At 39.2% G+C, this 27,413-nt stretch overlaps 1 protein-coding gene across 3 annotated transcripts in view; it reads left to right on the forward strand.

The window, feature by feature from the left end:
- PHF21A (PHD finger protein 21A) overlaps nucleotides 1–27,413 on the forward strand; it is a 138,618-nt gene that overhangs the window by 15,978 nt on the left and 95,227 nt on the right. For 2 of the 3 annotated variants that reach the window (XM_085306368.1, XM_085306350.1), the window contains exons 2-5: nucleotides 14,131–14,171; nucleotides 18,573–18,707; nucleotides 22,919–22,951; nucleotides 25,111–25,176. In XM_085306368.1, the coding sequence (XP_085162494.1) occupies nucleotides 18,654–18,707; nucleotides 22,919–22,951; nucleotides 25,111–25,176 (153 nt within the window). In that variant the 5' untranslated portion in view covers nucleotides 14,131–14,171; nucleotides 18,573–18,653. Of the gene's footprint in view, nucleotides 1–4,344; nucleotides 4,409–14,130; nucleotides 14,172–18,572; nucleotides 18,708–22,918; nucleotides 22,952–25,110; nucleotides 25,177–27,413 lie in introns of those variants that run through there. The other variant, XM_085306358.1, reaches the window with a different exon arrangement.

Here is a 27,413-nt window from a genome sequence, read left to right on the forward strand (position 1 = left end):
ACTTTCATACAGGGTTTGAAAAAGTGGGACTGACATTTTAGGTCTTTGTGAATAGGAAGTCTGAATAATGGTTTTTGTCTTTGTAGCACATGCAATTTAAACAGCTGAAAGTTCCTTGGGTTCTCTGCCTTTAGCTGGACAAACCACTGCTTTGTAGATTAGGGAACATTTTTTTAAACACCTTCTTTAAAAACACAGAAGATCAGGAATGAATCCTTGCGTTGTTATCAGCGAGGTGTCATTACTAACCATGTGTTTTTATTTGGAAGACGAAGCATTTAAAGTGACTTGATGCAGGCAATTGAAGTGATTCAGTTCCGAAACTGGAAACATGTGTTCCTGCTGATCCCTGGGTCCCTTCGTTTGTTCACTAAACAACCATCCTGTCCTCTTTAGAAAAAGGTACTTCTTAGTATTCTGCCTTCTTCCAGGACTGGAGCCTGTACAGGGAATCTAAGGATGATACAGAACCAGTGCCAGATACTATGCGCTTGTTAATGTGACTTGATAAAATAGAAAAGGCTGAAATAATTGAAATTCTTAATGTTTCTCCGATAGACAATTTTCAAATATGCTATTTAGCACAGATTAAAATGATAGTAGGGACTACTATTCACTAGGAGTGGCTTCCGAGATATTAATTGCCTCTCATTTCAGATTTCTTAAAAATATTCATGTTTGTTGTTTTGGGAACTTAAATACCTCCTGCTGGTGCAAGAATACATGTTTTCTTGCAGCAGAAGAGGCTGAAAAGGATTATGCGAGTGTCTTCCTGATTTTTTTTTYCTTCTTCTTATTTTTTCCTTCCATCTAGAGCAGGCATTTCTTGGAAGACGARACTGAAATAAACCTTAGAGTTTAGTTCAAGTATATTTTACATAAAAGAGAGGAGAGAAACGGCTGCTCAAATCCTGACCAAATTCTTTCGAAAACATATTTTTGACAGTCATTAATAGGGAAAGTCTGCGATGCATTGAGGTCAGAAAACAAATCCGTAGTAATGGAGGGGGAGATAAATAAATCTTCCTGAGGTCATACATCAGCTAATTTTTACTTTTCCATCTTTTTGTGTTGCCAAATTGTGAGCTCTTTGCAACTCTGCCTTAAAATTCTATGTATCGAGTGTGTCAGGGTTTTCATTGCAATAAGCTATAAGCTGTTSATATAATTATTAAAGAAAAAGGTGTGTGTACGCTGGGTTGTCTGGGAAGCCTTTGAAGTTAGAGTTGCTGTGGACTGTTCCCTGGAAGGAACAAACTGTATGAAAAGGATGCAATGAAACCACTTCTGTCTACAATATTTGGGTAAAGTGTCACCCCCCCCCTTTTTTTAAACCACTTATGTCTTAGACTCCTTTAATGAGGTTGTTTTTATACAATATTCTGATACCTGTTTAATCTCCAGAATGCTGCCTGGTTTTGTTTGGTCTAATGAAAATAAATTTTAAGAGTTCATCTGCGCTTTAGCTTGTGCTGCTGTGTTTTCCCAGTAGTCCTGTGTCAGTCTCACGAGACTCGCTGTTGCTTCAAGTACTCTGCCCAAAAAGTCATTCAGGGTAAAGCTATTAGAAAATACGTTTTTTTTTTTTTTATGTCGGTGTTGTTTCATCTTGCCTGGATGAGAAAGTTCATGCTGTATAAATACAGAACCTTTTTGTTTGTCCTCAACCTGGGCTTGCAAAAACACAAGATATATTAGGAATCCTGAGAGAAGAAAAACGCYGAATTAGGTTAATCCCGATCAGACAGCTACTTTAGGCCCTCTGCTTTCTCTGACAGAGAGATCAAGCTCCCTAGAAGGGAACACTYGGGGTCCTCGGACCAAATGTAGTTGCACTTTCCATGGTAGGGCTTTGGGTGAAGATAAGCAGGGCGGTAAGGAACCGGGGTGGGTGAGGAGGGGGAGACGCGTGAACGCCGYGCCGGCGCCGGGCTTGTGTTCCGAACCTCTGCGAGAGCGAGCCCGAGTCCGGGCGGTCGTCGGGCCCAGCACGAAGCAGCTGGAAGGGGGGATTTTTTTTTTTCCCCTCCCTCAGAGGCCTGCTGCGAGAGCAGTGGTGCGGCCCAGCAGAGCAAGTCCTGCCGCGGTTGAGGATCAGAGCGCGACGGCCACCGACGCTTCGGAGGCTGCRCTAGTAAAGAGGGGAGAACTAGGGCCAAACCCCATGCAGTAAAGCCTGGCCGTCAGCAGCAGCCCCGAGCACAGCGCTACCTGATTTAGGCCTCGTGACAGCTGCGTTGGAGGCCTTGGGAAGGCGGCGAGCTCAGCGAGCGTGTTTTCTCAGTGGGACGTATCTGGGAGGGCGCGCAGCCTGCATGCTAAATGCGAGTGCCTGAATTTGACTTTGCTTATAACAGTTCGGAGACTGTAATAAAATCCATTCTCACTCATGCTTTTATTTTGGGGTGGAGGAGGAGAGAAAGGAGCTTGGGTTATTCTATTTAGTCCAGAGTTGGAAACAAGTGTGTTTTTACCCAATTCTGTTCGTTGTCTTTTTATTCATGCCTGTACAACATGTTAGTCTTAATTTTATGCAAGCTGATGCCTTTAGGCGTTCTATACTTTATCAGTATATAAAACTAGAAACTCATGAAAACCCTCATGCTCTTTATTTGCTTTATTTAATCTACATAGAGAGCACACGGCAATTACTGTTAGAGGGTCTTGAGCTTGTCTCATTTTTAGTGGATCTTTGTGCTCAGGAAACCAGGAGTGCCAAAATGACTACATAGTATAATGAAATAATGGCTGACGAAATAAAATCAGACTTTGAGTAAAAAGCAAGCCAGATACAGAATGTTTTTTAGTAAATATTAGCAGGCTGTACTTGGAACAGATGTTGCATTTATTTGAGAGTACAGAAAATGTAGTAACTTTCCAGTAGCGACAGAGGGTCCCCGTCTCCTTTTGCAGGGCTCAGAGCACCCGACATCCATCCGTATCAACAGAAGTTTGAGACTTTTTTTAGCACAGAGCAGTGTGAAACCAAATTGCCAGTATCCTTTATAGAAGAAGCCACTTCTAGAAGGTGACAAGCATTACCTTCTTCATCTTGGTCTGTCTGCAAATTTTAAGAACGAGCAGTAAATGATGGCTCTCTGATACTTTTGTCATGTGAACATCTGTTCACTAACAAATCATTTTTGTATTGTCTTACTGGCAATTATTCGGAAGCCCGTGACATACTAGATTCAGAGTGATCTGTAGCATTGAAAAAGTAATAATTTATGTATAACTTCTAATTTTTGATCTRTCTAGCTTTATATTAAAAGAAAAATTCTGGAAGAAGTAAAATGAGCTCCTGCATTTTTTATTTTAAGTACTTTACGGTGTCATAGGTACAGAACATGAGAATTTACATTAGCAGCTAAATTTCAGGTTTGTGTTGCTGTAGTGTATATACATTAAATAGCTTATTTCTAATGCGTGTGTTTAAAAAAAGAAAAAGAATTAAATTGAAGAGAGCAGTTTATCCTAAGTAGTATGCCAGACAGGAAGCATGGACTTGCACCCGTCCCGTGTGTTGACATGTAGGTTGACCTGTAGGTAAAATAGCACAGGTCGATTTAATTTTAGTATTTCAGGTGTGTGTGGGGTGGTGATTTTTCTCCCTGACCTCTTTTACACAGGTCTTTTCTTGGAAGATGTAGTAAAAAACTAAAGAATTGCTATCCTCCGCATCGTAATAGTGACTCTTACTCCGCCCGAGCGAGCAGGCAGCACATACGGAGCTCCGGTGCCTGGCAGATTCAGGCGCCTCCCTTAACCCAGTACTTCCAYAGGTAGTCTGGTCTCGGAGTGGGAGGAGGAGGATCATGCAGATCATCTAAAAGACAGTTTGCAAGCCAGGCTTGGGGAGGAGGAGGCTGTTGCTCTGGGGTTTGGTTTGTTTTTTTGCACAAGGCTCCAGTGAGCAATACAGCTGGTACAGGGGGAAGTCAAACTTCACAGCTGGAGCAGAAAATACCGGAGGGAGTCTSGGTCAGCTGCCCGTGGGAGTACCTGCTCAGCTGCTGGATAAATGTAAATGAAAGCGGAGAAACCAGAGGTAGAGTTGTAAACTGGAAGCAGAACTGGGATTTACTTAGGCTACCACTCAGTGGAGTGGTTTAACCTTTCCCTGGGCATGCCCAGGAAGCGTCGCTCGGCTTGGAGGAAGACAGCGCGGCGGCYGACTTCGAAAGAGCCTTACCCCTGCAGAAGCGTGAAAGATCACCTACTGCGGCGGGGGGCCCTGACACACAGCCTCGAATCGCAGCTCCTCGGAATTTTTTAGCGTTGGCTTATTATTCCTTGTGCAGCTAACTTCTGGCTCGTGCTTGTGGGACAGTATCGTGGTACTGGAGCGGCTCGTCTCTGTGTAGCCGTCACCAAAAACCTCCCTGGTGCTGCTCTTGATTCTTACCCGGTAATGCTTTAAACCAGAAGTCCTAGCGATTGCAGGGCTTGTCTGATTTGTTTTGCACTGTTAATCCATTTTAAATTCCTTTGTTGAACAGATTGTTTAACACTTCAGTTTGTGTTTCCTGGTTTTAAAATGCCTCCTATAATTGTGTCTGTTTCCTGTCTGTTGCATGTGCGTGGCCCTTCATCAAAACATGTTTAAAACGGGTTTTTTCCCTTAACTGCTGGTCCGTTTAAGTAGCTTTCACTATACTTTGTAACCATGGAAATGGTGTACAGATAATATTTATAAGGTGGAATAAAAATAGGGTGTCTAATGGGACCCCTGCTGTTCTGAAATCTCTTCAGCAAAAAGTAGTTGTTCAGACTCCTGGGATTCTGTAGAAATGTACTAAGTCTTCTGTAATACAGAGTGATTTTGTATAAAATAGGTATTTGCTTTAAACTTGTTCATACTTTACTGTTGGACAGTCCTTTAAAAGTTCATATTCAGTTCCTTTTTTTGTCATGTAATTGCAAAACTTCAGTCTTTGTCAGAATGCAAGGAAATAATTGATCTGCAGTCGCTCAGTGCTAACACTGATGTCGGCGGTCTGGSGTTTGCTTGCTCATCCTGTTCTTCAATGCTTCTATTTTGGCCTGGCACTTTCACTGCTTCCTCTCCAAATCTGGAAGAATGAGCAAAATACTCGGTTATTTTGCATTATATTTACTTCTTTTATCCCTCCTGCCCTTTCTAAGAGCAGAATATTTGCCCTCGCCTGACTGTTAAGGTGTGTGTGTGCGTGTGTGTGCATGCTTGTTTCATTACTTTTTTTTTTTATTTTATTCCTTGCCTTTAGTATTTTGCTCTTTAACTTTTTTTCACTTGTTTGGCATTTCCCCCTGCTGGCAAATTGAGTTAATAACACTTAGTTCTGCTGTGGAAATGGAAGGCCATAGTTGTCCTTGAATGTCACTGTTTCGTGCTTGAAGCACTGGTTGCTTTTTCCCTCTTCTTCTTCCTTTTTTCTTTTTTTTCTTTTCTTTTTCCTCTGAACTTRCCTGGCAGATAGATTAAAAATTTAAGAAGCAGTTTGCACAGGCAAGGGATGTGCGCATACCTGAAGTTCTCTCCCAAAGTTACTGCAGCATTTCTAGCAGTTGTCAAAGGTGCCTCCCGCTGGCACGTCGCCTCGGGAGTCCTCTCCGGCAGCAGCGGCCAGCTCCTCTCCTGCTGCGCTCCGGGCCGCTTCCCAAAACGCGGAGGGCCCTTCTGCCTCTCTAACTGTCCGCTTCCCGCAAGCCGGTTCCTTCCAAGAGGAAGTGGATTGCTCAAAGGGAAAAAATAGTTTGGCACTTACTATGGTTCCCTTCCCCCCTTCATGTTTTAAAGAGCAAAACAAAAATCCAGAGATTCCTCCCTTCTTAATGGAGCTGGAGGAAAAGTACTTAAATCAGTACTGGAGGAGAGTTTTCTTAATTTGGCTTGTTCTCCACCTCTTCAGTTAAAGCAATATCTTGTATTTCATATGTGTGTTTGATCTATTTCAAGCACTACTCTTTCTAGAGAATATTCTTTTCTCCTCGTCACAACTCTTTCCTCTTCCTTTCCCTCCTTTCCCCAAATAGTCCTCTGCCTCTGGAATGGAGAAGTTGCTGCCTTTCTTCTGTATTACTGGGATGATGAATTTACAACGCACCTTAAGAACGGTACAGGTTAATGAACTGATTTTTCTAGGTACATGATAAAAAAAAAAAAAAAAAAGATTCCAGATAATTTCCCTTTGAATAGTTTAGAAATTTTGAAACAAAACAATGGTCTAGTACAGCTAGGAAGGGAGCACTTTTCGTCCCTGTTTACCTTCTGTCCTTTACCTCCCAGCTGTGTGTATACTTTTGTAGATAGATTGTAAATAATATAAAAGTGGTTTCAGTTCAAAGACTTAAGTCATTGATTTTTTTTTTCATTGTAAAAGTTTAACTGAAACTTGATATTTTCCTAAACAAAAAACTACCAGCAGCTGTTGTGGAATGTTGCAGAACGCTTTAAAAAAGCCAAGCCCGGCCTTCCTGCCATATCTTTATATCATGTAGACCTTTTAATTCGTTTTTCCAAAATATTCCCTAGCTACCAGCCTCAATTACCAAAAAAAAAAAAAAAAAACACTTTGCTCTTGTGCTGTTAGTAAAGCATAAATGTACAGTCCTAATTAAGACTAGGGTTTCCTTTCGGTGTATGTATAGATACAGCACCTTCTGAATAGCTACGTGGTTCCCTAAGATAAAAGTTGGGATCACCCAGCTTTTTTTATCAACAGGAATTTAGTCATGTTGCGTGGACGATCTGGTTTTGTGTTTATCTCGGACTGGTGAATGGTAATTCAGCGGGCGCTGTGAGGCTCAGCRTTTTTGCTGATGTCCCTTAGAGAGGCGGTGGTAGCAGCACGGGGGCCGCGTGTGTTTGGGGGGATCTTTCTCTAGGAGTGCTGTATATATCCCAGGGGTCCCSTGCGCCTTTACGCTCCTGAGAAGTGCAGAGCCCCAGAGCTCGTAAATCCCTGCAGGTGAGAGAGGGAATCCCGAGATTTTTTTTTCAGAACACGTTTATGCTGATTTTCCACCAGGGCAAACGGGATTGCTCCCTTTGCTGCCTCCTGAGCTCGAGTGGGGTTTCCACCCCTCCTCTGCCCCTTCACTCCCGCTCCCCAGCGGAAGGACTAAATTCAGYGAGACCTGCTTGTTTCTATTAGAATGGTAGTCGTGGGAAAGCAGAGCTAAGATTTTAATCCTTACCTGCTTAAATGTGTTTTTGTTGATACTTYCATTTATATATATGTGCGTATATTTTATATTTAAATAAGACTAACTTTTTTCCTCTATGCAATGAGGGTAGCCTTTTTTTTTTAGCTGTAGTGAGTCTTTCAGCTCTGTCTATATGTTAAATGTAGCATTGCTTCTGCATAATCTGGTGATGGTGTCATGTGCTTCCATCGAAAACATAGTTTGACAGTTTTCTAAACTGTTTCAGGGAAGGTGAGCCAACCTGTCCCTGACTGAAATCAGTTTCTGGTGTCTTAAACTCTCATTCCATCAGTTTCATGGCTCATATTAAGGGCAAAAGGAACTCGCAGAGGCAGAATTGATGCTCGTAGTTTTTGAATTGGGAAGGTTTCTGCATGCACCAATAGAAAAGCATAGTTCCTTAACTGTATACTGGGAATTACCCGTATACTGGGGTGGGGAAAGGGAAGAGAGGGAGCGGATGAAGAGGGGTTGTGCACACAGAGGAGGAGGAGGAGGAGGAGGAAGGCATGCCCATGTCTCGGTTGTCCCAGGCAGTCCTGTCCCTCCCGGATGGTGGCCGGGGCCGGCTGTTCGCGCGGGCAGCGCGACTTCTCCCAGCTCCGGCACAGAGCGAGATCGGATTGCTCGCGCTGGCGCGCACGAGACTCGTTTTCGGTCCCGGAAACGACAGCACCAGTGGTAGCAGCGTGGCTGTTGAAATGTGAGCCTTGTAGTAATGAATTTGAAATAGCTTGCGTACCCCCTCTCTGGGCTATGGTCGGCGTTTCTCTACACTGCAGAAATCCGGCCCTGTTTAAGGAATATGAGTTGTTACGTTTTTTTTTGGTTGTGTAATTGTGTTAAAGTAACTTTTATAATGACTTGTCTTCCTAAGAAGAACTGCAAGTGTCCTGTATATGCAGGATACCTTCCAAATACCAAAGGGATAGCTGTTGCTTTGAGGAGTTCACGTGTAAAGGCAAAGACTGTCAATCCGTTGTGTGTATGTAGTTTCTCGAGGTTTTGTGTGTTTGTGTGTGTTTTTTAAGGCAAAAGTAACCAGCCTTAGTATTGTTAAAGAGGGCTCTAAAACGTGAGAGAATGTCAGCCTCATACCTGCCTCCACGCAATTAGTCCTTTTTCCTTTGAATCCATCCTGCGGACTAAACAGGACAGCGGTCCTATTAGCAAAAAGTAAAAATTGTGTTATATTGTGACAAATACACATGAAGTTCTTGAGGAGAAGTTACATGGTCTAGCAGTAAACGTGATGGTCTCTAATTTTTCTAATGCCCTTTATTTGCAATGTCTTGTATGTTAAAACATGTATTTTTATATGGAAGAGAATACATCAACTCATAATAACGCCAAATATACTATAATATGTATATAGTGTATATATACTATCTGTTCATTTAATTTACTGTAGCTGGGATGACTGCACAGGATTTTGCTAAAACTAGCAGCAATATAGCAGCAAATAACTTGCTATAATTTGCAATAATTTGCTGCTAAAAGCACATAATAAATTGTGTGGATAGACAAAAGCTATGGGGCAGGGGCGGCCTGGGTGTTTGTCCGCTGAATCGCGTGACTTTTAACTGTAGAAAACTCAAGTCAGACATAAGTAAACCTGAATTGTGCTGTGGCAGAGGTGGTGCCTCTGAGCGGCGGCTTCCAGAGCGGGAAAGGGTTGCGGCTGGGACCGGGGCGAAGCAGGGCTCCGCGTTTCCCACGTCTTTTCCCAAATACGTCTCTCCGGTTACAGTAGCATAAACTTTATTGTATAACATAAAGGTGACAATTAGTATCTGATTGATGTAACGGAGCATTTTAAAATACAGATACTTAGCATTTAGATGGTCTATTAAAACTTCAAATGCCATACACTGAGAGTTTAACCGTGTGAATGTCTCTCGACATCGGCTGGGRCTGCCAGATCTTAAACACAAGAGTTTGAGATCTCTTGTTTTCATAACAATTTCATGAAGTGAGTAAGTTTTCTCTGTATTTACAAACATCGACAAAAAGTTTGAAGTTGACCAGCAGAATGTGATTGTTTTTGTGATGGTGGTGCTTTTTTTTCTTTATATATGTTGCCTAGAAACACTTAAGTTGTAAGATTTTTTTTTTAATGTATGTCTATATCAGACGAAGCTTTTTATTTTGTTTAGATATGTCATGCATTTTTCTGGAACTCCTACCAGAGTGAAAGAAAGCAGTAGAATTATTGTGTAGGAAATGGAGTTAAGGATTTAATTTCTTTTCTTTTTCTTTCTTTTTTTCAAATTAAACTAGAGAATCACAGAATAACTTAGATTGGAAGGAAACTTTAAGGTCATCTTGTGCAACCCTGCTGCTCAAAGCAGGGCCAGCTTCAAAGTTAGATCAGGTTGCTCAGGGTCATATCCAGTCAAGTGCTGAAAACCCAGCTGACTATTTAAAAACGTGACTTGCTATTTCTGTTAAGATATTCAGACCAGTAAGATGAAGTTTAATTAAACAAAACAAAACAAAACACAATTCAGGCTAATAATTTCACTAATACCAGGTCTTCAGCAGTCCATCTTACTCAGAAATTGTATTTCTAAAACTTTGATATTTAATATAATGTTAATTTAAAATGCTTTTTGTTTTTAACTTGTAGTAAACATACTTGAGCATTGCTCAACCTTCTCTTCTAGTCATGTGGTTTAATATTATTGCTTTAGGAAGAAGGAAATGTTCCTAATAGAAAGCAGAGATGGATACAGAAGTATGACTCCCAGAGCTGGAGTTTTAAAATTCCCCACTACTGCAGCATTTACTGTTATAATTTGAGAGCTGGCCATGCAGACTTACACTGAAGAGAGCTTACAGCCTATGTTACTAGGGCCTTCAAAGGAAAATCTCAGTAAATTGAATAGCTGACATTTCATGGTGCATTTCTACTTGTCTTGGTTTTACATTAAGAAAACAAACAGTGCAAACTGCTCAACTTTTCAGACTTTTTTATTAATAGAAGTGATTTTGAGCCATCTATTTAATCTTTCCAGTGTATATTGTAGAGTGTGTATACAAGTAAGAAAGCGAGAGAGAGAATATGAGTTTGTATGTGTGTTCTGGGTGTGAACAAGAAGTAATCCCATTTCATCTGTAGGAGCAGGATGTCTCTATCAAACACCTTTCCCACTAGTGCTACTCTGGGAGGGTTCCCAGTAACTCCAAATGCTCACAGTATTGTCGAGCCCCAAAGCCACAGATTTAATTGGTCATAAGCTATTCTCTGGCAAGCTTTCGATCTGGGATTTTTGAATTGTCAAGCTCCACTAATTCATTATGGCTGTATGAAATATAGTTAAATTTTGTCCTTCGTCAGTAAAAGCAAGTTGACTGATAATTCCTTACTTTCAGAGCCCTGATTGCTAGCAAGAAGATCTGTGCAAGCGGCACTTGAAGTCAGGATGCTCCTCCTGTTGCCCAAATGGCTGTGGGTTAAGTAGCAACATCAGAGACGTCAAGTTCTCTGTCGCCACGTGAAATTTGATTAGCCATGGAAACTGCCTTCCGAGGGCTTGAGTCTCTTCTACTCCAATATTGATGATGGCCACTGGGCGAAGGCCTTTTTGAGCCATGTAGCAAACTTTGGCATATGTGAACCTGCTATTTGTTAATCAGAACGAAAGGTCGTGTCCAATGCTTACCGTCGCCAGGGGAAATTGTGGGCTCGGAGTAGGTAATGGTGCCCTATAGAGAACATCGGTCTTGACCATGTTTTTTATCTCTACTTGCTCTTACTTTTGACTAGACAAATGCAGTAATAACACTTTTTCAGGATCCCGATCGCTTACATCTGTTGTCTTTAAAAATTACCAAACTTCTTTTTTTTTCTTCTTCTTTTTTTTCTTTTTTTAGGTTAGTTGTATCATACCAGTGAATGTGAGAAATAGTTTGTTGGTATTCCAGCCGATCTGTGTGGCTTTTCTCCTGTTCCCTTTTTACAAATGGTTAGGTTGGCATGGAAGGTACAACTGTGCTTTTCTCTTGGGGCAGTAGAGGTTCAGCTTGCACACAGAGGAGATTTTTGTTGTATTTTGACCTAGTATCAGAAGCAAAGGGGATGCATCTCACATCTGGTGTGAGAGCACTCGCTGTCTCCATTTATTCACCAGTTGGGCAGGTCATCCAAAAGACACTTGAATATGGAGGTGATGGTGTCCTATGAAGGTAGAGCACCTCAGCTGGCGCCCTTCACGGGTGCTTCGYCCCCCCGGGAAGGGAGAAGCTGAGAGTCGGGCAGGCATGCCATCTTCTGCCCTTTGGTTGGACTGTTACGACGACCCGAGTAAGAGCCGTCTGCTCTTCCCCTTTGGGGGGAATCAGAGCTAGCAATCTTCTGGACATCATTAAGAGAACTGTAGTACATGTCTGTTTTGATCTTTTTCATGTTTCTGTGGTACTAAGGAAGATGGAGCAGAAATTAGTCAGAATCTTCTGGGCCAACTTGTCCTCTGCACAGAAAGTGATACAGCCTTAACCATGATTAACAGTCAGGTTATTGTAAGGATAAGTATATATAATGCTATGCAAATGTTAAGAACTATGGCAAATTAAGTCTATTTAAGATACTTGGAATTATCATGCTTGGTTTTATCATGTTTGTACTTCACTTCTCTCTCAATTCCYGATATAAGCAAACTCGTGTGCATCTGGTGCAGGTTTTTCTGTGGTTTTCATTAGCTTGTTTCTTACGAGGAAACCAGTTCTTTATTTGCTGTAGAGCCTAGATGTTGAATAGAAAGGTGGCATGAGGCTGCAACCCAAAAACACAGAATGTAAAGAAATTGTTTGACAGATTCTTCATTCTTTAATTTTATCCTCTCTGCTACATGAGGCAGAGTTGCCAGGAAAAATACTGTGCTCGCATGAGGGCAGAATTAAGGTATTTTGTATTTCCAAAGATTGATCTGGTCTTAATGCTTAAAGAAAAAGAACTGTAGTAAATTATATACAGAAGAGGATGTAAATACACTTCCATTCCCTGTCTAGGTCCTCTTTAAGTGACTCCTCCAAGGCAACACAGAAAATCACTCGGAGTCACGGTTGGACTCCCGGAGYTGCTAACTCTGCCCTCGGGAGCTGCTGGCTCCTCAGCCTGGGGCTGCAACCTTCGAAGTAGATGCAGGCAGCTCGGAGGCTGTGACGAGGCAGCTTTTGGCTCGGAGTTAGCTGAGAGAGAGATGCGGCCTTGAAGAGCCGAGGGCCCTGCTCTGGAGGGGGCTCTCTGCGTAGCACGGGGGGAAGCGAGAAGGGAAGGAACGGTTTATCGTGCTATTACTTTTAAGAGTGACGGTTTTCTCTTCTGAGTGTACTTGCACAGCAAACAAGCTGATGCTTTTCTTTTTTTTTAAATAAAAGTTGTGCTCTTTTATTCTAAGAGTGTATATTTAGATGTGTAGTGCTGGATTCTTTTGTTTAGCTTTCTTTACTGTAGATGACTGACTGAAAAAAAAATGTTTATAGCACTGAAACACAGTTGTAGCCTTAATGCCTATTGGAGAGGGAGAGTTAGTGCTTGTAGTGATTAAAGAGCTTCCTGTATGGATTTTCAGACCGAGAAAATAACTGATTGATGGTGGAAGATGGAGGTAACAACTAAGGTGTTAAGATCAAAGAAGAAACAACTAGAACTTGAGATTTAAGGCTTTTTGATAACTATCAACGGTGAGGATATTTCAAGTTCTGTGGCATCCAGAGCAAATGCACTTAATTTGAATATATCCTCAAAACAGTCCATCCTCTGCTTTTCATATCCTGTCATGTTAGTAGTTGGACATAAATTAATTCTGAAACACTTCTTTGGGTTTATTTAGATAAGCAACTTCCCTTCTGTAATATTTTGAGTTCCGAATGCACAATAAAGTTGGGCAGTAGAGGAGGGAGGCAGTATGCCTAGTCACTACCGACAGCAGGCTTCCCATTTTCTGTTCTGTTCTAGGTGTTCATCAGCACCCTGCTTCTGCTGGTTAGCAAATGAAAACGTCATTTTCAGTGGTCTCCACTGATTGAGACATTATGTGGGTTTCTCTGCTGTATCTAGTTGTAGCACTGGGGCTTAAACTTCGGCTGCAATGGCTTGTGTGGATGGAAATATATCTGCAAAAATCTGKTTGGCTGTGGACTCAAACCTTTAAATAGACTAATATTCTAGTATTTTACTAGAAAACGGGAGTATTTTAGAGGGTGGGTTTTTTTTTAGCTTCAGGCAAAGTAATTGAGAAAATGAATTGCCATTTATATTTTAGCTATCTTTTTAGGGCTCTGACTCACGATTTTGTATGATTCATCTGGGGATGATTTAAGAGGTGCCACCTTTCTCCTCTGCTAAATGTTCTACTTCCCATGACACCGGCAACCTAATGGGCAGCGCATCTTCTCAGCCTCCACAGTTCATGACCTAGCATATTAGCTTAAACTGCCATTGATTTCAGTTTACATTAGTGCTCTGGGATTTGAGCTCCAGTGACTGTGCTGACACACCACCTGCTCTACCATCTTTGCTGTGCTGGGATAACCTCCAGCAGAGGAGGTGGGCAAACGTCTGGGCTGGGTGACTGGCGTATTTAGCTACGACAGCCGAYGGCTTGTGATTTAGATCTTAATAACTATGATGGAGGTGAGGTATTTTACCAAGGGTTGGGGAACAGAGGCCTTGCACAAAACTAGAAAAGCTTGTAGCTGTGATCTCTTCTTTTCCTRGTGACAGTAACAGTGCTTTACTCCAGATTAGAACTGTAGGTCTCTCTGGCTTGCTCTGCCATGTCAAACGGATTTTCTTTTTAGATTCTGTGTTAAAAAAAGAAAAAAAAAGAAAAAAAGAAAAAAGAAAAAAAAATCCCAATCTGTGAATATTCTTTTTCTTGTTTCAAACTGTATTTAAACTATTATTCATTATTTCTTTGTTTTGTTTTTGTTTTGCAGGAGGGAGTGGAGAGCTGAAGGAGATAACTTTCTCAGAACTGGTAAGTAGTTTTTGCTGGGCAAAAGATGGTTTACCTGAGAACAGATGGTACTAATGGTAGCATCCATTTTTGGAGAAGTTTGATTACTGAAAACAAAATCCTGTCAATTTTTATGTTCAGAAATTAAATCTTAAAAAGTAACTGTTGCAGATGGAAGCATAGATCCTATAAATAAAATCACTGTAGGTCTATGAGATTTGGGCCTCAGGGTCTGTAATTCTGGCAAACTTAATCTGTTTGAAAATAGGGCATTTTCTCCTRTGTAGCTTGAAAACAGATTTATTTGAAGGGATTTTAGGTGCCAAATCCTAAGTTATTCAGAGTCCTCTTGTACACACAGAAGGCATTCATACCTTTTGTACAGGTCCTAACTAAGGTGCACTGAATATGAAATTTTAACAGTATTGAAGCAACTACCTAAAAAATAATCCTTTATTTGTGACAAATGTGTGCTGGCAAGACATTGAATGAAAGACTGYGGCTTCCAAAATTTAAAATTTTTCCAGTTAACAGTAAATTTCCTTCTTGCTGTCCGTATTCTTCCCATCTGAGGCCTGGAAGTATGTGTCAATGCACAAAAGATATACGTACTCCTTTTGAAAGTCACCAATTTGAGCAATGAATAAGACGTTCATGCYTTTTCTTTTAAAATCTAATGGGGTGAAGAATGTTTAGAGACCAGCCCAGCCATGGAATTTCAAATAAGCTGCAAACTTCATAATTAAAATACTTCTACTTACCTGAGAATAAAGTAAAAAACACCATGTATTTTAATAATAATCTACAGATAGTTTATAATGCCACAAGACTTAAATTTTTACATCTCCCTTCAAAGTTTATTCTAAAAGAAATAAAAGTTCAAGAATTTTGAAGATTTTTACACTTACAAAATATGCGTGGCCACTTAGCAGGCAACCCCAAAATCTGTTAGGTAGTTCTGTACCAGCTTCTAAAGGAAATACTATTAATATGTAACTTGTTGCCCTCATAGATGTTTCTAGACATTATTCTGCATAAGACAAAATAACACAGTTTATGATTTTGTTGAATGTAAAGAATGTTCACTTCCTTCTCTCTCTATGGAGAATTAAAATCGGGAACATGTTTAAGGTACTCAAGGGGAATTTTGGACGGGGTGCACACTCTCTGTCTGGATTTTTGCATCAGTAAAATGTGGGCAAGTGGCAGTCTAGTAAGGCTTTGTGCTCTTGCTTTCCAGTCCTCCTGTTTTTTTTGTCTCCTTTTGCTTCCAGAGCGCTACAGTTGAATAGCATGTATATACATCTTATATTTGGAAGTCAGCAACTTGACCAAATTTTAAAGTCAAAGTCTTGTTTGATAYGTTCTCCTGGCCTCACTAGTGATTTGGATGTTTAGAGCACTTGAGAAACTCCTAACAGATAATGTCTTCGTTGCCCTGTGCCTGTTTCCTTATCTTTAAAGTGGTGGTGATTTGGGCCTCAGCTTGGATGCCGTGTCAAATACAGTGTAACTTACCACGGAACTGGTCCTTGCTGATCCCAGCGTTGCTTGACCARAGAGAAGCACAGCAGCTGCAGGGGGAGGCGATTCCACCAGACCATTCCTTGCTTTGGGATCCTCCTCGATGGAGCAGTGTTAATTTCTRTTGCTCACATCTGAGCCACTTAATTTTTTGAGGAGAGGAGATTGTTTTCTTGTGTTTAGAATAAGCTTCAGTGTAACTTTGCCAGCAGAGAGTAGTTGGAAGTAAATGATATTGTAAAGTGAGCTCCTCTGAGACCATAATGAAGGGGGGCAAGTAAAAAGAAAGGGTGAAGAGCTAGCAAACCTGCAAAAAGGAGTATGATCTAAAGTTTCTATTATTCTCTCTCGCCTTTTCTAGGAGGCTTCAATATTATGGATTGAAATTAATTCTTCAGGATAGCGTAGTGTGACACCTAATTCCARTATATGCGGGATCTATTTTAAAGACTTTACAGTTAAGGAGTCTTACTCTATTAACTTTCTAAAATTATAATGGAAGAAACATCTCAAATTTTAACATGTTTTTGGGGTGGAACTAGCRAATGATTTTGTTATTTGAATAGCTTTGGGTTTAAGACTTACTTGTCACAATCTATATTCTCCAGGAAGGCAGTGAATTATTCTTTTTCCTGTCTATAACTGCATTAACCTGGCTGATTTTTTTTAGACTGAACTATCACTGAGGTCTGCAAAGCACTATCATGTTTTCCTTAAGCCTTCTTAAAATTAGTTTTGAAAGATCTTTTTAGCTGTTAAAGGCATCAATCAAATAAAGTTGGATTCGTGTTTATGAACTATCAATACTTTAATATCTGTGTCTCCACATTCTGCATTAATAGTAGTTGCTGAATCTTTTTCCCCTATGAAATGTCATATTTTTTTTTCACATTAACTACTACTAGGCTTTACAGTTCCATGTTTTAAAAACATGTTTGCCATTTACTGTCACATTTGAGATGAATGTTTTTTTCTGCTGATTTGAACTTTAAAGTTAATAYGTAGTCATAGAATAATACTAGCTATTCATTTGCCATCTCATTCATTGAAGATGCATTGAAAAAGAAACTATGGGCATATTTGCCTGTATTTTTACCCTCAGATTGAATTTTCTAGGGCTTTTGAAAGACGCTCTGCCTCTGTAATGACTCTGATCTTTAGCAGTCGGTCTCCCGCCAGGTTCTTTGAAGAACGGCTTCTTTAGAAGCTGCAACGACAGGGACTTAGCGCAGACTGTAGTTGCTCCTGTCTGCAAGTGGAARTAATAATCTAGGATTCTGTTTTCTCATTAAGGTTTGTGGTAATAGAACAGGGAACTATACGTAGTTGCCATGTATCCCTTGATACAAATTACAGTTTTATAGAGAGTTGCKCTGCAAAGGCAGCTGTTGTAGCTCTTCAGTGTGTTACATGTGGGCGAGACCCTTGGAGAAGGTCATTCCASGTGTTGGCTAGGAAGTCTGATCGGGCCTGTGTTGTTTCAGTACAGAAAGTCACGCTAACAKCAGGCCAACACTTGCAAAAGAATGAATTGAAGTGTCATTCTTTTTTAGAAATTCCTTATACTCTTTTTTTTTGTTTGTTTGTTTTAATTTGTAACTTGGTTCTATTTGGACGGAGAAACGAGACCAAAAACTGTGAAACTCACTTGTRTTATTCTCATGAGTCCGTAGACTCGTCCAACGCTTCAGTTCGCCACAGTGGGATGATAYCAGACGACATTCAAATGAAATTCTCTAATTTAAGCGAAAGCTCTCTTTTTGCAGCCTGCGTGTATAAGCTACACTAAATTGTCAGGATCTTTTTGAAAATGGCAAAGTGTCATTATGAATGCCTCTGAGCTGGCTGCAATACCCACCCATTCAATAATTTGTGAACAAATTAAAAAAAAAAGTCTGAATTACTTTAACACTTGTGATTCCTTAATGTCTGACGTGGTAAAAATGATTGAAAAGATCACTGTRTAATGTTTTCTGAAGGATTTTATTTGTATCTTTTTGTAGATGTTTTTCATCCAATTTTTACCCAGGTTCCTTTGTGTTTTGAGCACATGGGATAAAGACAGGAATCTTAATCCTGTCTCAGAAGTGGATACTTTTAAYGTATTTGTGAAAAAAAAAATCACTTGTCCAAATTTCAAGGCTTTTAAAAGTATAGATGATAATACTTTTCTATGTCAGAGGTGAGGAGGATTAAATTGTTTGAAGTACATGTGAAGACGGTAAACTCATACTTTCTGGAATTCTACCTAGAAAAACAGTAAAGGGATTTTAATGACTTTGGATAAATCTTGTGCTTTATATCAGTCTTTCATTTCTTCAAAATAGGCTTCAACTGAAATGACTTACTCAGTGCAAACTGAGAGGACTAACTCAGTGCAAGTTTTAGGCRGTGTTTGTTAGTCCATTATTGCTCTTCTGTCACATCTTGTGCAGACCATCCCTTTCAAGAACAGCCCTAAAACATCACTGAGCGTACATTAACGTAATACACTTTGTTTAACAGTTCACACTCACACTTAGACTGCAGAATTTTAGTCTCTGAATATTTTCTCACTTACCCAGAGTTTTGAAACATTCTCAATAGTTAAATTTTCTAATTTAACATGCAGCTGCAATAGGATATTGATAGGAAATAGCTATGCACAAACTAAGATAAATCACAAAAACGTCATCTTTGGGATATGCAAGAAGAAACAAATTTGGCTAAATTACTCTAAAGAAAGCACTCTGTTCRGAGCTTAGTTAGATTTCTTGTGTTCCAAAGATGGTTTGTGTTTAGGCTAAAAAGCTGCAGTTGAATGTAATTCACTGCTGTATTCCTGCTCTATTACACTCATTTGTTCTTAACTGACTTCTGTCTTTCACTGTCTAAAGCAAAGCCTTTATTTTTCTATAGTGCCAGTGTGAAGAGGAAACCRGGAACTAAAGGCACTGGAATTAGCAAAGAAACATCTAGAGAAAGTGGAGAAGGTAGAGAATGGAGCTGCAGACTCTACAGGAGGCTCTGAAAGTGGAAATTCAGGTTCACCAGGTAATTTTTCAYGTCTTATTTTCAAGTAGTAGCAATAGGGGTCATATATAGTAATAGTTGCTTTATAAATTTGAAATTGTTGTAGAAATTGTTTATTCTCTGTGTTTTGACCCCACCGCCTGTTTGTTTTTAGCAAATGAGAAAATTCTGCATTTCAGGATGTGTTYTTTATTCTTATTTATTCTTTAGCAACGACAAAACATTCCAAATTCTGTATTCAACAGCTTCAGACTGGAAGATTTTTGAGTTCTAAAACCAACTTCAATATTTGATTGGGAACAGAAAGATAGGGAGGAGGAACTTTCCAAGTAAAATRTGCATAACGCTAAGGAGACTTATATGATGCTTCTCTTCTCAAGTACCTTTTGTTTTAGTATCTTTCTTTTTGATAGTAACCACATACTTTTGCTACCCAAAATATTGCAGTGTTTGAGCTCAGGAGATTTTTACATCTTAGGTATTTTACTGCAGCCTGTCCGATGCTGTATGGCAGTAGAGTTGTGTTTAGGCAAGTCATCAGTTAACTTGGGAACAAATATTCAAGATGATTTGTTAATTGGCTGCTACAATGAATGAGCATAGTGCAATGCACCCATAAAAGTTTGTAGGGGGGTTAGTAAAGCAAAGTTATGCCTKCATTAATGAAGATGCAGCTTTCAGCTAGGGAGAAAAATTTGAAAAGGCCCAAGATGAGTTCTTAGAACTACAGATAAGTACTATGCTGTCCTCAAAAAATCCAAGGCGCTTGTCGTCTTCAAAACTTAATAAAGTTTTCTTATGGGGGTAATGAAATTCCTAAATTACCCATGGCATAGCTGCAGGCTTTAAAATGTTTAAGGCAAGTAAGTATTTCTTGAAGTATTATCTGCTACATGGTGATCAGAATGCTAGTCTTCTGCTTGTATAACAGCATTTATTTCTTATGCATATCTCTACACTCTTCCTAAACTAACAAAAATTTTAAGACCACAAATTTTGAATAAGCTTTAGCATCTGTTCATAATGACGATGAGGAAAAGGGATGGAGGCTGGAAAGTTTTCAAGAAGCTTCTCCTGTCCACATTCCGTGCAGGGTTGTTCGGTCCCCTTTGCCTGAGCTTTCCCCAGCCATCATCAAAAATGCACTCAAGTCAAATTTAATTAAATTTGGGTTTAGTTGGTAAAACTAGACAAGCCATTATAGTAGAAGGTTGTTTGTTTTTTTTTTTTTTTCCTTTAAGATCCTATCTATTCCCATTACTGGTTAAGAACAAGTCTAAACTTTTACAATGGAGAATAACACTTACAGCAACATACCGAGTGCTTCAGAAAACTTTTCTTGAACCATATGTTAGTTGTTAGTGCTCTGCTCCTCAAATGGCCAATGATAGAAATATACAGTGGTTTTTGGCTCTAAAAAAAAATCTTAAAGTRGAATGCTTGAACTTCATGTTTTTAAATTACAAAATTAAAAGAAGTGTGATATAGTCTTTCTTAAGGTAGTACTGTAGGAGTTCTGGAGAATTGTTCCACTTAGCTTTTACTTTTCTTTTTTTCTTTTCTTTTCCCCATGGACTCTTTCATACAGTCTTGGCAAGCTGTTTAAACTTGTGATTTGTCCTCTCCTTGTAACTGGTGGACAGGAGTATGTGTGTATGCGATGAGTACTGAGTTCAATTCTTCACTGTGCCAGTCAAGGCTGTTGGCCTCCTGATGCAGCATCTCASTTGTCACAACTGTTTACATACATAGTCACAGAAAACGATGTCCAGTGTGACTGCATTTTTGTTTGTAGAATAGCTCCTTGTTTCCTGCCTTTTCCAGTTCACCTTCGGAATTCTGCCTGGAGTTTTAATGCTGCTCCTTGGCAGCATGCAACTTAAACTACCAGTAAGGACCCAAAGGAGTTGTTTGGTTATTTAGGATTTAGAGAAGCTGCTACTCTTTGTTTTGTTTAGGTGATCAAAGAAGCTTCTGTAAATAAATTCTGACCAAGTCACTTGCTAAATCAGAGTGTAACTGGAATATTAAAATATCTTCAATGGCCGAGCAGTGTTGCTTATCTTGAGAGGAGAGCTGCATCAAATCTAAGTAGTGTGTTCTGCTACTGTGTTGATTTAATTAAGGTTATTTTGAAATAGTCTACTCCTCATAGTTTCAATTACAAGAGGTGTTAAAGGAGTTATATTTAGCTTTTCTCACAGAAGAGTTGAGCTTCATGAATGACTCTTTGAGATGATGGGGAGAAAAGAACCTAAAACATTCTTTTCCTTCTCTCTTTGCTTAGGAAGAATATCAGTAAGTTTGAAAATATCTTAAATTTAGCTTGTCTTTGGGGTTAGTGTGAAAGAACTTTTTTTTTAATGATTGGATGATCCATAAATTTAGCAATATATTGTGAACAGTTTACAGTCTTGTGATTAAATCTCTACAAGCACTTTGTATGCATAAAAGCTAACAGATTTGTTTGTCAAACTCTGATGTGGCAGAAGGCACTGAGGAAAAATAAGCTAAGCACGTGGCTAACGTGGCACCTCTGCTCTCATGACACTGAATGACTGTGTGGTGAAATGATGAAATTCAGTGTTCATAAGTGGCAAGTGATGCACCTTAAAAACAATCCCAGCCTTACAAATGCAATAASAGGCTGTGAATTAGCTGTTAGGAGGGAGGGAGGAGTTCTTGTGATACAGAGATGTGGAGTACTTAGATGTTACGTGCAATTTTAATCCTTTTGTCTCCAAATGGTAGAGAAGAACTTGAGAAGTACTGGGAGAAGAATGAACAAAGCAGTATGATGATTTGTACATGAGTAAACTTATAATCCCCATCAGTCATCTCTTTTTCAGATTCAGACAGATGTGGGGAAAAAATGCGGTATGAAGAAGGAGACTAGAGAAGCAGTCAAGAATGATTTTATGTAATTTGATTTGCCCCTAATGCTGGTATTATTGGGGGGCAGGTTCAAAAGAAAATGGAAGCCCTTTTACATGGGGTACTGTAGTTAGCTTTGGAGTATATTATCACAGAATTTTGAGTGTACTCCTGAGATCAAAATGGAAGAAAAGTTTTTTACTAGCTATTAAATTTATGATATAATCACTGAAGACATCTGAGAAATAGCTTTCTGGAAGATGGGTAGTAATGCTGTATGCTTGTCCAGTACTCATACTGATGCCTATGTGTTTGYTATTGGCTAGTACTGGGAAGAGGGTGCTAGAGCAGATAAAACTGCTCTTACTCAGAACTTGCCCTATGTTAGGCTTTTTTCTGATTAACACCATTTTTAGGATGTGAAATAAATATAACTGGCAATAATTAACTGGCAGAGACTGAATTCTCTGAGGGGTATTAATGTAGGTGGGATGAAACATAATGTTTTCTTTACTTCATCCTTCCTGTTCTTCACTCCTTTTCCCTACTCTGCTGAGAAAATGGAGAAGAAAGTACAAGCTTTGCCATATCCCCTCCTCAAATGCCGAGAACAATGTAATGTGATGAGTAAACCTGTCAGTAATCAGAAATTAGGATTCTTTGTTTACCTTGCCTCTTCATTCTTGGCTCTGGTTTTCTTTAGTGACAGCCAGATAACTTTTTCCTTACTTAGCAGTAGAAACTGCATCCTCCTGCAGCTGTCTGAAGGAAGCGAAGGAGGAAGAATAGTGAATGGTAGCCATCTGCCCGCTTTCCCTCGGATGTGGAGGGCATCTCTTCTGTGATGATCTCAATCTCTCTGACTGAGGGAGGAAAGTGGCAAAGATGCTTCTGAACATGGGTCTTCCATGTGGTATCAGCCAAGCCAACACACAGGCAATCTCTTAGTACTTGAAATCTTCTGTGCTTGAAGATACAAACAGTTTTTGTGTCCAGAGTGGTTCTGTGTTTTGTTTTTTGAGACTGCAAGCAAAGAAGGCAGCAGTTCTAGAGGACACACAGCTATTAGATTAGCTTACCCAGCTGGTTTGAATTGTCCTTAAACAGTTCTGGAACAAGTGATGCTTTGTAGGAGAAGGAATAAGGGATGTGTTAGTGTCATGATTTCACTATATCAATAACAGTGTGCTTGGAAATTATATAATTTTGCATTCCTTATGGGTTAGATCTTGCTATTAATAATGCTATAACATATTTTGTTTTTTATAAAAGCCTTCCAAAAGTGTTGAGTTTCAGACTACTCAATAAGATCCTTAATGAAAATCTTCACTGTATCATTGTTATCTCTTTCTTTCCAGAAACTGGTTGCTCAAATGAAGCAAGATCCACAGGTAACTATGTATTTCTTCTTATATTGCATTATTTACCCTTAAAATGTAGAAAATAGCATTGCATGGAACCTGRTAACTTTTTCATCATGTTTCTTATGCTAATATAGTGTTTAGAAGAAAGCTGTTATAAACAATTCTTTAAGCAATGACAGTTGGATAGTTAAGAAACTGTTAGCTTATGGAGCCTTTCACTTCATATTCCTGGTTGTTTAAATCAAGCAACCCTTGCTTGATCATAGTTGTCGTGTAATTCAAATATGAAATAAAAGTAAACTTCTTATTCTAATAGAAGTGGCTCTTTATAAAGAATTGCCATTATTAGAATTTGCAGCATTTTTTTTGTGCGTGTACTAGAAAGTTTACTAGTAGTTATGCTATATACCAGATCCTCTTTCCAATAGTTTTTGTCTAAATAAAGAATGTAGTTTGAGGCTGTGTTGAGGTTGCCTATCCTAGGTATACAACTTCAGCATTGTAACGTCTAAAAAGCAGATTCTTGACCTCGGTATGCTTCAGAGCTGCTGAAGTTACGGATTCTGGATAACTGGGCTCCTTGTGTAGACAGAAGTCGCCCCTTTCCCAGTGACTTTATAAGGAGACTGGATTATCTCGTACAGCAGTTAAGCACTCCAGTTTGCTCGGTGGGGAGCTACCTGGCGTTTTCCAATAAGTCTAAAGTGTTGAGTAGAGGGATAAAGGCACCTCCCTTGGTGCTTGCTATTAAATGTTTCCATCCCCATAAACTACTAAATGCCTTATTTTGAGGTTTTGTTTTATTATTATTTTTTGTATGACAGCCAAGGAGTTAGCTCCCTAATGGGGGTATTGGAAGAACCGGATTTTCGAACTTCCTTGGTCTGATGGGATTTGAGGAAGGTCTGCTGCTCTTGCTTGCTGGGCAAGTCCTCTAGCAATTAGCCTGTAGAGTAATTTGCTTTCTGGTCATGTCTGTTGAAAAACAGATCACACTGCAAGCAGGAACGTAGAGTTCATGGAGCCAGGAAGAATAAATCAAAAGGGAGCCAGACAGACTAGTGTGAAGAGTTTCCTTAATGGAGGATCCAGTGTTTTGGATCCTGCTTCCAATGCTCTAAGTTCATTTTTATCTCAGATTATTAAGTGGAAACTAGAAGAAGGGAGAATGGTCAATATTTAGTTTTGCTAAAATTGTTTGTGTATTGGAGAAGACTAGCTACAAATAACCAGGTTAGGTTTATAATGCATTTCAAAATTTATGGAGGAATATAAACATAAGGAAGCTTCTTCAGCATGAAGTAGCACTATTAGTCTTATGTTTTAATATTTCATGTAGCACAATAAACCTGTATGATCCTTTCCACTAATGATGYATGATTACTAGTGTGAGGAGTTTATAACATAGATAAGAGCAAATRAAAAGGACGAGGCGAAAAACGCGGGGAACTTTGCTTCCTTGCCATATTTCTGCAGAGCTTCACAGGCTTTTGCTGAATGCAAAACTTTTTTTCTTTGAGTAAAAAATAAATAGTCTTGCTAAAAATCGTGTTCTATCTGCATCTTTATAGTGATGTTTATGGCTTTCAAAATCTTAAACTTAAAAGTGCTTTTGTAAGCAAAGTGCTAACATGAATGATGCGCTAAGGCAGATGTAATTCTCTTAAATGTAGACTAAGGCTTAAAAATATACGGAAATTAAGATTTAGATATGTCTTGTTTCATTTGGTGTGTATGTCAGTAAAGATTTAATAGCTGCTGTAGTGCTGATATTGCACACAATTAGAWGTATTTTGCAAAAGTAGCAGAGGTGAGAGTGCCTTAGGTAGCACTCTACTGTATACTGCATAATACTATTGTATTATATATAACCTAACATTTCCCTTACTTGATTTGTGAACTTAATGAATGGTATAAATGCATTTTATATTGTGGTAAGCACTAATGGATGTTTTAATAAAGTCCGAATTTCAAACTGAGCTGTTTCTCATCGAGTGCTAGAAAGATCCTCTGACAATTGTTGCACTCAGTGACTCGAGTAAGGCTTTATTGAGCCACTTGAATTTTATTGGCTGTACATCCAGAGGTGCTGTGTTTGAAGTGCAATATGCAAAAAGCCTTCCTGCTACTACTCTGTGTTAACAAATGGAATATCTTTCTCACAGATATTTTTTCTTTCTAATCAGAACGCTGATTTGAAGAAACAGCTTCATGAACTTCAAGCCAAAATCACAGCTCTGAGTGAGAAACAGGTAGGGAAACAGAGATGTATTTTTAACACTCTGTTCTAAAGATATGTCTTTTCCCAGCTTCCAAGAGAGCTGCTAAATTTTATGTGCGAAAGTATGTGTGGGCAAGCAGATATTTCGGGTTTTTGTTTGATTCCTCATAACGAAAAATAGGATGAACTATTGCAAGTCCATCAAGTAAACAACTAGTGTAATCTGTGTAAGTGCAGCAAGAATTTTTCTCGTTTTGGAATTAGTATTTTAAGTTAAATAATGGAGCTGGGAAAGTGGTTGAATTCTGAATTTACTTTATTATTTTGAAACTTATTCTGAACCAGAACATCGTGGTTTAGGCAAATCTTAGGATTCTGTTTTAATTGGTCCACACTGCGTACACTGGATGAGAACTTGTGAATTTTTCTTTGCGTCTAGGCCAACTAACTACATGTTAGTTATGGGTACCTATCAACAATTTSGAGATTAGTTGTACAGCTACAACTTCCATTGTTTCTTTTTACTGTGATGCGTTATAGCACAGTAGTCGCATGTTTGAAGTAAGGTAGGAATTACCTCTTTGACGGGTCCAAAGTATCAAAGTATTACAGATGCATGTCTTACAGAAAGTTAGTGCAACTGGAAGATGTGTCTTACGGGTAACTAGAAGAAAATAAATAACAGTGAGCTGAAAAGTTATTCTCACTTGTGTTCAAAAAAGGACAAAAAAGACAAGCACTCATAGAAACCCCCAAAACTAAACTAAATTAGCAGTCCCTGTTGTCATTGTGCCAATAACTGAATCGRATTAAGTTGATCGCTAGGGTCAGTTGCTAACACCTTTGAAAAGGGGAAAGATTTTAGAACATGTGCATAAGTAAGAATATAGCAATGCATCAGTGTCTTGTCTAGATACCTGAATTTGTCTGTCATTGTCTGTCATTATCTGTGTGTGCTGTTTCAAGGATTACCCTTTTCCAGGCTAAAAGAACTGTGTATTTTCCAAGGAAAGGAGTAGACACTTTTTACATTTATCTAGAAATTTAGTTGCTTAAAAATTACAGTATATTTTAGTAGTGGAACAATGAGTTAAGGAAAAAACATACAAGAAAATGTTTTTTCTTTAAATGACAATAATAATTCAACAAAAACTGAGGTTTTGCTCTTGTGATGGTATGCTTCTCTTGAAGATGATTTATTCTCTAAAACCAGCACGAACCCCTGCATGTGGCYATGTCTCACAGCAAGCAGCTTCAGAGTTCTTTGGTTAGTTCTGGAAGCCCATGATAATTTCAAAATCAGCTCACCTTAATGCCACAAAACAAGTTATACTGACTACCAGTTCATCAGCAGGAGTGGGCGGTGAGATAGTGAGCGGAAAGTAGGAAAGAACTTAAAAGTTCAGAAAAAAATATATCTTATTGTAATTTTTTGAGCTCTGATTTGTAACATTTTAAAGTTACGTTATAAAATACATGTTGGCATAGATATTGCTTTAAATTAGCAATCTCCAGAAACACAACTATCTTTTCCTGCTAGAAATTGCAACTCAGAATGGTAAAGCACACTTGCTCATAGGTTGAACGTGAGCTGTGCTCCCAAAAGATTTTGAAAAATAAGTTTTTGATAATTTACTTCCACTTGCTATAGGGAGAATACAGTACAGACGAAGTCACAATACAGTTTCCTTCTTCATAGTTTTTTGATTTTGATTCACTATAGAACAGTGARCTTCCTATCACTGTCTGTCAGAATTTAAAATACTTTAAATTACTGCCAGTGGACCACAGAGCTGCCAGTGTCCCAGATGATAATGTTGTTAAAGCGGTGTGGCTGCTAAAATGCAATGATCGTGGTGAGTGTGTGTTCCAGGAATACGAAAACTTCCCAGTGTGGAGAAATGCTGTTTACCTCACGTTTGTCGGAGTCAGTTGTGAGAGAGCTGTGGCYTGGCAGTGCAAAGTTAAGCAGCGTGTTAAAGACTCATCCCTGTACATTTTAAAGAAGCCTTTATTTCTGTTCTCAGTTCAATTTCTTTTGTAGGAAAAATAGTTGTTAGCACTTGTTTTATGGGGAGAATATTGTCCACCGTGATGATATGAACAGAGGAGAAAATGTGCCGTTTTACTTAGTAAATAATGTCTTACATCGTCCAGCGCGTTCCTTGCCAAGGAAGGAGGGCTGCAGCATCGTGTTGTCTGTCGTCTTGTTGAGACCCAAGCCAATGCTTTTGGCGCCCAGTCTCCAGTGAATTACCTCTGAGGGCC

Source organism: Rhea americana, unplaced genomic scaffold, assembly GCF_003343005.1.
Source record: "Rhea americana isolate MKP2758 unplaced genomic scaffold, rheAme1 scaffold_102, whole genome shotgun sequence".
NCBI lineage: Eukaryota > Metazoa > Chordata > Aves > Rheiformes > Rheidae > Rhea > Rhea americana.